Source organism: Mus pahari, chromosome X, assembly GCF_900095145.1.
Source record: "Mus pahari chromosome X, PAHARI_EIJ_v1.1, whole genome shotgun sequence".
NCBI classification, from domain to species: Eukaryota; Metazoa; Chordata; class Mammalia; order Rodentia; family Muridae; genus Mus; species Mus pahari.
In genome coordinates, this window is record NC_034613.1 from 33,916,697 (window position 1) to 33,927,639 (window position 10,943).

The 10,943-nt window shown below is 36.0% G+C and overlaps 1 protein-coding gene across 2 annotated transcripts in view; it reads right to left on the reverse strand.

Annotated features, from left to right (window-relative positions):
* The window catches only part of Tenm1 (teneurin transmembrane protein 1), a 710,827-nt gene that overhangs the window by 167,734 nt on the left and 532,150 nt on the right, over window positions 1–10,943 (reverse strand). For both annotated transcript variants that reach the window (XM_021188844.2, XM_021188842.2), the window contains exon 16: window positions 4,719–4,935. In XM_021188844.2, coding sequence (XP_021044503.1) covers window positions 4,719–4,935 — 217 coding nt within the window. The remainder of the gene's footprint in view (window positions 1–4,718; window positions 4,936–10,943) is intronic.

Here is a 10,943-nt window from a genome sequence, read left to right on the forward strand (position 1 = left end):
TGTGTGTGTGTGTGTGTGTGTGTGTGTGTGTGTGAGTGTGTGTGTGTGTGTAGATTGTGTAGATAGGTAGGTAGGAGCATTTGCATCAGCACATGTATCAGAGAACAACATTTGGGGAGTTGCTTCTCTCCAACATGTTTCAAGGGAGGGTCTCTCTAGTACCTGCTACTGTGTTGTGTGCACAACTTCTGGCAATAAAAGTGATAGAATTACAGATGCAAATGGATCTGGATTTTTACATGTGTGTCAGAGATGAAACACAGGTTTCAGGGCGAAAATTTCAGTTTTTAAACTGTACTTGAAAATTGTGCTAAGTGATGAATACAATGATCAGTAAAGTAGACACTTTCTTACTTTGGTGGGACCTGAGTTATCTGATATCATGTTTGTTGGTACTTAACATACCTTCCTATAGGAGTTTATTAGCTTAATATTTGAGGAAAAGTATATATTAGTTTAGCCATGAAGTATACATAGGCACTCAGTGAAATATTATTGGAAATATCGTTTTTCCTGTTAATATGATTTCTATCCCATATTTATTTTTCTCTATTTTAATCTAAATTAAGTAAAATGATAATCAATATATAAAGGCAATTGGAGAAAGATATCACAACTAGCCATATAGTCTTCAAATCTTTTGAAGGGAAGCCACGAATTTCAACAGATAAGAGGTGGAAAAACTCAAAGTACCAAAAGGCGAAACCTTATCATAAAAGTTGGAAGTGATTCAGGTGTAAGGGGGACAGTGGGGCACTAGACAGGCATTGCCTTTTCTACCCAGAGGGATCGCTGTCCCTTAGCTCCAGACCACCTGTGCTACAACTAGGTGCCTGGTAGTGCTGAGCTTTGTGAATTTTCTAGAAGCATTTTATATTCCAATATTTTTTACAATTGGTCTTCCACTTCACAAATGTCAGGCTAAACAAAATACATCTGTGGCATAATTCTGAACAACATCTGATAGAGACACTTGACGAAGAGTGATGTGAGGCATCAACCTCTCACTTACTAAATAGATAAATGAGTTTGGCTAACCCTACTGTCAGTGGTTGCACGAACCCTGGTACAATGTTGTTTTTAAATGCACTTCTCCATTAGTGATGGCGAGCAAAATGTCTGGCTTTGCAAATTACTGCTGTCATTTAGTTTAATGTACTCTTGTTTTTACATATTTATAAAAACCTTCTACATTATTAATAGTGATTAAATGCTTAGACACTGAAGATCAATAATGCTTCTGTTCACCTATTTACATTATTAAAAAGTAATAAGTAATACGGGGCACGTAGACTATGTGGATTACTTTGTAGACATGTTCGGAATAGATTGAAGAAAAGAAAGAAATTTGAGCTTCAGTGTCAGTTGGATTTAGGAAAAATGGGTAAATGAGTTAGTTTCTCAGAGACTTCTCTGTGGGCATCTTGTGTCTTCACAGACATTACACCATCATAGAAGGTATGGAAGATATATTATATCTCACATGCTTTTATGTGACAGTGTGGCTCATAGAGTACAGCCAAAACTGCTCCCCTTGTGTGCACAGGGGTGAACAATTATTTGTATTACTATGTACTGCTCTCTGTAGACTGACTGGCACAGAATGCAGTAGCAAGTCAGCTGAGTGGCTCATGATTTTCCAGTAGGTAAAGGAAATCATTAGCAATGATTTTTGTTTTTAACCTGTCTACCCAACTGCCTCTCAGTTATGTGGCAAAAGCAAAAAACAAAAACAAAAACAAAAACAAAAACAAAAACAAAAAACAAAAAACAAAAAACAAAAAAACAAAAAAAAAACAAAAACAAACAACCAAACAAACAACCAACCAAACAAAACCCTGCTTTGGCTGATTATGGCATGTAAGTGTTTTAGATTCATCTGAGGAAAGTCTACAGTCAGGGTGGTATAAGAGCCATGAGTTGTGGTAGAGTCACATGCCCCAGTTTTCTAAGTAAGCCATCAGGACTCAATTCAGCAATTAAAATTCAGGAATTCAGAGTGTGTGTGCATGGGTTCAAATCCAGGCTCTAACTTCTTTATGATTTGGTTGAAGTCATTTATGTAACATGCCAGTTTCCTCATTTGAAAAATGAAACTTTTAACAAACCATACCATGAACAATTTAATGAGAATTAAATGGAATGAAGCAAATCCAAGATATCAGACATCAGATTCACAATAGATACACAATAACACTTGCCATGGAACAAAAATGTCCATTTCATGATGCTCACCTCTGAAGAAGTACTTTATTAGCTAGCCCTGATTAAAATTTTGTAACTTGTTCTATTGAAATATAAGGAGGTAAAGCTGATTGGTTTCAAAGTATCTTATGTTGACCTAGATGCCATTTATCCAAGACAAATTTGGTTCAGATAAGTTTAATGACAAGAAGAAACGGGGCAGCTGTGGTGTAATGGAAAGATTATAGGTGATGCTATAATCCAACCTTGCTGTCTGTATGATTTAGTCTCTTAGCATCTCGGTTTCCACATATACCAAAAACAATTGCCCATTTTACAGGGCAAATGTGAAAATAAAATTAAATAGTATGTGCTTGGGTGCTTTGCATACTAAAATTATTATATGAGTGTACCAGAGAGATTGTAATTATCAGTTATATATGTGATTAAAAATGAGATTATTTTGTCCAATGATAAAGCAAGGGAAAGTGAATGCCTTTTTTTTTTGATAGAGAAAACACAGGTACACAAGTTTGGAGAAGGCTCACATCTTTTTCTGACAGCAAGAACTCTAATAGCAGAGACCACTGGATGGAGACCCATCATTCTGAATGTAAATGTGACTTGCAGAGCCAAATGATAACTTGGAGCATTTTAGAAAAGAATGTGAAAACTCAATCAAACCAAGAGGAGGAGAAGGGCATTAACCACCCAAAGTAATGGTTTTGTTCGCTGTGTGAGTGCCTCACAAACACTGCTGAAGCGTGAAGCTGAACTGCAGGGGTTTAAGTTTGTCTTACCTTTTCAAAGTTGATTGCTCAAAATGCCCTGTTCTGGGTCAAAATGACTTGTCTGCTGTCTCCCTCAGGTCCTGACTTTCTTCCCTTATTGAATTCAACATGTTATTCAACACATTTCAAGTCATGAAGGTTATTATTTCTCTCAGCACCTGACCCCCTATTTTTGGACTGATTTCTCCACAAGTATGGAAAAACCTATAGAGTCGACTTACTCTTGTCTTTAGTAGGAAAATGGGGATAATGATTGCCCCCAATTCTTTTTGTTCCTTTGTGTTCCAAAATTAAGTCTATACTATCTAAGTAATTATGTTGATTACATGCATCTGAAAGATGGACCAGAGGGGTTATTAAACTGGGAAAAAGTTTTGAAGTGGGGATTATTGAATATCTTGATAAATGGTAAATATTGTCTATTGTCCCTAGAAGAACAACCCTTTTTGTGATGTTGGCATTGATTTTAGGTTATATTGGCAGCCCAACAAGTAAGAATGACACAAAAATAAAATACGAATAAAAGATTTTTTTTTTTTTGCTTCAATGAGAGTTCTAACATTCAACTGAAGAGAAGGGGAATTGAGTGTTCTTGTAAATCTTTATTTTCCTCCTTTTCTACTTGGTACTTGCTAATACTGAATTGCAATTTTTCTTATGTTGTCACTGATATCAAGCTCTTGAAATAATATATCAGCAGGGAATGGGACATATGTAGAGGATCTTAGACAAATCATTTTTGCTGTTTTTAAAGATTTTTGTTTGCAAGAGTCTAGAAAACTAGTGAAGCAGCAACTTATAGATTAGTGTGGTTATATATATATATATATGTATATATATATATATAACCATATATATATATATATATATATATATATATATATATATATATATATATATATATATATATGGTGTGTGTGTGTGTGTGTGTGTGTGTGTGTGTACCTGACTATATGACTGTGCACAATTTGTGTGCAGGAGCCTGCAGAGGTCAGAAGAAAAGTATCAGATCTCCTGGAAAAAGATTTATAGGCCATTGTGAGACACCATGTGGGTTCTGGGAGATGAACTTGGGTCCTCTGAAAAAGCAGCAAGTGCTATTAATCACTGAACCATCTCTCCAGCTCCAAGGAGGACATTCTTGAAATGTTTAATAACTAGACTTATCTAATATGCCTTGTAATAATTATTAAATTGTGCCATTGATGAAAGTAAACAGGTTAAATACCAATAAGCACATTCTTGTTATTATACTTTATATAAATCGAATGATTCAAATGTGCTTTTTGTCAGATCTTTAGAGATAATTCTGGCATTTGAGCATTCTGAGTAGACAGCCATTGAATTTCCCATTAAGATATCAAGTCATTCTACTCTTTGACCTAGAAACACTTTTGATCATGAAACAGAACCTACAATTTAGCTATTGAAATTTAAGTTTTTTTCTTTTAAATAATAATTCAGAAGTTAAAGATTAAGTTTACAAATAAACTTCTATTTGTCATTAAATAACAATTTCCATACATAAATAGACATCTTCTATAACTTTAAGATTTAGAATCAGACCAATTGGCTTTTAGAAACAAACTGGTAACAGTGCAGGCATTCAAGAGAAAGCATAAGAAAGATAGCAATACTGTTGAAAGGAATGAGAAACCACTTGATCTTTAGAAGGCAATTTTCTTTTACTCTGAAGGAAAATCATGAGCACTTTTAGTAAGGACAAAATAAATTTCTATATACCTGCTGTCAAATGAGATATCTTGAGGAACGACATGAGTACTATCCTTGCCAATAAGAAATTTGATTCTATCATAGAAGAGTCTTGAAGTGTGCTGAGAGAAGAGGGGCTGGCTTTGTTGGATGAGGTCAAGAGGATCTGGTGAGCCCTGACAGAGTGGGCTTACATAACAGTTGCTTTGTTGACAACAATCTGGGTCCACACAGTCTGTCAAACCATCTGGAAAACAAAACAGATCAATAGTGATATTTATCACCAAGAAAACAATATAGTCAAAACTATGCAAAATGGAGAAAGACAGTAAATGTAAAGTTGTATTTTGAGACTAGAGCCTATTATAACTGCAATTTCTCAGGAACTGTTAGTCACTGAGTTTGTAGGGTATCTCAGAGAAATTCAAACTATTTTGTTAGTAAAACTTCCTATTTAGAATTCTCTAATATCTGTTAACTAGCGGCTACAGTTTATGTAACTAACATGTAGCTTTTGGTTTAAGTACTCTGTTAGTTATATCTTTCTGTCTTTGGTGAACCACGCATCAGAATGGTAACTACTTTTTAAAACAATTCTTACCTGTAGACCATCTGTGAATATACAGGTGACCAATACTTGACAACCTGATTTCATTTTCACCTAAAAAATCATCTTAGTATGGTTGTCTACATATAATTCTCAACATCAAGGTTGAGATTTTGATGGTGAAAAATATATAGGAAAGTGATTTTCAAATGTGTAGCCAATTATATATGGAACTTATTAAATATCTATATACTTGAATCAGAATTTTTCATTGTCCTAAGATTGTACATGGTTAATATGGGTGATTTTCAAGTATACTAAGGTAGCTGTTCATTCTTTCATTTTATTTTAGGAATTCATAGAAGCAATGATAGTTTATGCAATTTTTGCTAAACCTAGTATCTATCAACATAATGAGTTATTTTCTTTCCTTTTGGGGTGGGCCCTCATCATTTGCATTTGACTTCTAAATCCACTGTTATATTGGAATGTACAAAATTATCCAGTAAGCCCCAGCAGCCCAAGGACCAGGTCACTTCCTAAAATGCTGGCAGTGGTGGTTCTTGGAAAATCACAAAGACTCGTAGGAAACTATGAAATCTTTTAAGTGTCCTTCTAAACTTGCAACGTATGTCTTGGGGCCATTTTAGCTGTGAAGTTCCAGGGAATGGTCCTGACCAAAGTCCATCTCTTAGTCAGTATTTAATATTCAATAAAGCTTGCTTTCAATTTAGCCCAAAATGGCAGAGTTGGTTTTTCTCCAGTGAATCTCAGAATAAACAGTATGAAAACCAGACACTATTGTGGATGTCAACAAGAGCTTGCTGACAGGAGCCTGATATCACTGTCTTCGGAGAGGGTCTGCCAGTGCCTGACTAATACAGAAGTGGATGCTCACAGCTATCCATTGGATGGGGCACAGGGTCCCCAATGAGAAAGCTAGAGCTGCTTGTGGACGTTGTACATCGTGGTGCGGAGCCTAGTGCGCACCACGATGTACAACGTCCACAAGCAGCTGGGAGGAGAGGCCCTTGGTCCGGTGAAGGTTCTATGCCCCAGTATAGGGGAATGACAGGGTCAGGAAGAGGGAGTGCATGGGTTGATGAGCAGGGGGAGGGGAGAAGGAATAGGTGGTTTTCAGAGGGGAAACTAGAAAAGGGGATAACATTTGAAATGTAAATAAAGAAAATACCTAATAAAGAAAAAAAACAATACAAAGAAAAAAGAATCAAGTAAAAGTTTCACTCTTTGGAAGAGGAAAGATACAGGACAGAAGACCTACAGAAGAGAGGAATGACTATTTAGAATGTAATAGGTACAAAATACTTTGCTAGTTGGTTGGTGAGGTAATGAAAGAAAACACCCCCCCCCCTTTTCCCTAGAAACTCAGGACTTCGGAGGATAAAGTAGGCATTTAAACAGCTGACTCTTGTACTAGTGAAGTGTGAGAAGAGCTGTAAGAGAGTTCTAGGTGAAGAAAAAGAAGTGGTTGGAGTGATTAACTGAGCATATGGACACTTCACTCCACAACCCAGAAGCAAAAAATTTAAAGTCCTTCCAAGGTCCTTAGAAGAGGCAAGTGGCTCTAATTCAGTTGTTTAACAAGGGTAAACATAAAGATGCTAATCTTAGCTTGCAGTGGAATAGACAGATTCAGGGGGATCAGTGACTCCTGCAGCTTTCACTTGCTCCCCCTCCCTCCCTTGGTGGTTCCACTTGAGCTACAGGAGGATGTATCATAGCTGGGGGCAATGAAAGTGAATAACACAGAGAGGAGGCTTTTGGAAGAGTAGCCTTGAGGCACCTCAGAAGATATTTTCCCTACATGTGGTCTTTTCAAATTCCCTGTACCACAGACAGTAGTTTGCTTTAAAATGAAGTTTGCTTTATTTTTTTTTCTTGTTTTGCCTGTTTAATTGATTTTTGCCCATGCTTTCTTTTTGGACACTTTTTTTTTTTAAATGACCAACTTCTTAAAAATTTATTTATTTATTATTTTATTTATTTACATTTCAAATGCTATCCCAAAAGTTCCCTATACCCACCCCCCCCGCCCCTGCTCCCCTCCCCACCCACTCCCACTACTTGGCCCTGGCCTTCCCCTGTGCTGGGTTATATAAAGTTTATAAGACCAAGGGGCCTCTCTTCCCAATGATGGCCGATTAGGCCATCTTCTGCTACATATGCAGCTAGAGACTCGAGCTCAGGGGGTACTGGTTAGTTCATATTATTGTTGCACCTACAGGGTTGCAGACCCTACAACTCCTTGGTTACTTTCTCTAGCCTCCATTGGGGGCCCTGTGTTCCATCCAGTAGCTGACTGTGAGCATCTACTTCTGTGTTTGCCAGGCACTGGCATAGCCTCACAAGAGGGTCCCTTCAGCAGAATCTTGCTGGCATGTGCATTAGTATCTGGGTTTGGTGGCTGATGATGGGATGGATTCCCAGATGGGGTAGTCTCTGGATAGTCCATCCTTTCATCTTAGCTAAATGACCAACTTTTACATGTGGCTTTGTTTCAAAGTAAGTCCCCTTCTTTCATCATTTAGCAAAATAAATTAGCAGACATTCCACAGATTTTAGATGACATTACTATCTCTTATGATAGGATAAGAGCCACTTATTAACATATTATCCCTTTACTCTTCTGCTAATTAAATATCTGAATGTATAAAAAAGTTGGCAAAAATATCAGATGGATTAAGAGTTTCTGTAATGTTTGCTATTGGTGGCACATATGCAAACATGAAAAATGAGTATAAAATGCAAACTTATCTTTATTCATTTTTATTGAATTGTGATTTTTAATTGGCATAATGTACACAGAAGTATTTAATGTCACACTTGTTAACTATTAACAGATGCACTAATAGTAGTTTTGAACATTGACAGGTCTAATTCTACCAACTATGGTTCCAACATATTACAGAAAATAAGTTGATTTTAAAGAAACACTCATGTCATAGTAATCTTCAAATTTGGATTCTAAAACTAAACATTGAACTAATTCAAAATTGGGAATCACATTCTCATCTAGTTATGTGATAGAATTCAAGGTAATCTATATTTAGTAATGCCTATTATATGCAGTGTTGAACTTATGAGGTTTCCTTTTTCTCAAAAAAAAAAAATCAAGGTGCTGTTGAATTTAGAAAGTTAGCAGGGAAACCAACCAACACTGGCATGCAACCCTAAATTATAATTTGCAGGCAAACACAGCACAGGAGCAAATATCTACTTACCAATTATCACATTGGATAACACTCCAAACAGTATGTCTAGACTGTTACAAAGAAGTGCAAATGACAGTCACACTGGATGTGTGTATTTTTTTTTTTTTGGCTATTAACAGTTCTTTTATTGTTCTGAATTGGAAGCTGTGGCACCCTACTGTCAACCAAGCTCAGGGTGTCAGATAGGAACATATCATGTGTTAGCTGATTTTATTTTCTGAGATTGTTTTCCTTAAGGGAATGAAATTAAAAGAGAGCAGAAAAGACAGAGATTACACTGTCTTGGAAGACTAAACATGGTGTTCACCCAGGCTTGCCAACCAATTTGGCTCTATTCTAATTGGTTCAATTCATGTCAATGATGATCAAGGCTACTGATTGTTTCTGTGTAATCAAGTCATCACTAAAAACATGTTTCGTTGTCCCGTGTGTGCCCTTGATTGGAAAAGAGAACAGAAAAGGAGATATGAACAATATAGGAGAAATTCATGTTGGCCTAAACCTCTAATGAGGTTACTCATAATACCCATAATATTGTCTAGATAGGAATGAACAGTTAAGTTTTGATAGGGTATCCTTTAGAAATTTCAACTTTGCATCAACTAGTTAATATTTTCTAAGTATTAGGTACTCCAAAATGTATTATCTAGGCTAACTTCTGCAACAAATTTTTAAGTAGACATTCTCAGGTTCATTTTATAAATAGAGGAAAAGAGACTAATGTGATCCCATAGTTATGTGGGTGACATATTAACATATAGTATTCTGTTTAGAAATTCAAAACAATATTAATCATTTTATCTGTTTACATTTCAAATGTGCTCCCCTTTCCCAGTCTCCACTCCATGAACCCCTTCACCCCAGTCCCCTTCCCTTTACCTCTAAGAGGGTGCCTACCCACCCACCCACCTATTCTCCCCTCATGAGTAGCCTCATATATACCATAATATGGCATTATCCATTCAAAATGTCATAACATGGCAGATCTTAAAAATTACAAAGATACAGACAGGAACTTTTGTGGTATTAGATATGTTTACAACCTTGATAATTATCATAGTGATATATATATATATATTTGAAATCCAGCAAAGTTGAAAAGATAATCATGAAGAATATGCACACTGTTTAGTTTATATCTAGTGACTGATAAATATTAGATATTATATGCCAAGTTGTGGACTGTAGCAACTACAAGATATCTAGGAATAGAGTCTTAGAGTTGGGTTCGAATGGCTTTTATTAGTCATTTAAAATGTTCATCCTTACTCTTAAGGAAATAATCTTAAAACTGTTCAGCACAATCACTTAGGAACAAGCTTGGAGTAGATAGGACACCATATGACTCTGAGTTGGTAGGCAATCAATATGAAACTCTTTATTCATTGAATTCTATTTATTTATGGAGCTATCACTTGGGTACAAGCTAGATTGAAGTTTACCTTTTTGCGGTTATAGAACAGGAGGTCTGTCAATGCTCAAAAGTCCTACTTCTAAGACAATTGTATATTTAGCTAGAGATTAATGCATCAGACTAAATGGGAGGCTCTTAAATAGAGAAAATGCTACGAATTCACTGTTCCTTGTCTTTTATTTCCCTATTTACTAAACTCTGCAGCATGCTGGGGACATACAAAATAAGAGGTTTATTGATGTATGAGTTATATGTGTTCACTCACCCATGGTGCTATTTTCTAGATCTAGGAACATGACTATAGTTACTGGTTTTAATGAATGGTGACTTATTATGAAGAGCAATTCCTGGAAAACCATTCTCTTTTAGTCATTTAACTTACAGATTTTGCCAACAAATATGAACACTTTCTACAAGAGAAGCTGGGAGACATATGGAGGAATATTTAAAAGGCCAGAGAAGAGGGGCCATTGAATTATACACCTTTATTCTATATTTTAATATTATTCCATAATCTTTTTATTATGTCAGATATTACTTTCCTTCCTTTATAAGTAGAGCAAATAAGATGAGATATTCACTTTTATCCTACAAAGCACACAATACTTGGTGTGGTATGGTGCCTGTGTACCTTTGAATAGTGGACCAAATTCCTGTGGTCCAGAAACTATAGCTTTATTCCACTCTCCACAATGTCTACTGGAATGATGTGAGGCCTTTCTCATCTCCCAGATTAATTTATGGCCTCCATGTACATTTATCCACCCTCGATTTTTTTATAGAACCCTTAAATATTTAAAATACAGAATCATTTATGAGGATCTTTGTTTAGTATCTGTCCCTATTGTTAGAGCATAAGCTTCATAGAAGCAGAAACTTACCTTGTTTATCATTTCATCATTCTCATGATGCTAAGAAAAACACTTGAAAAAAGGCAGTAATGATTAATGAAAACCTGGGTACTCCAAGATACATTATGCAAAACACAAGAAAACCAAGAAGGATGACCACTGGGTGGATACTTCATTCCTCCTTAGAATAAGGAACAAAATACTCATGAA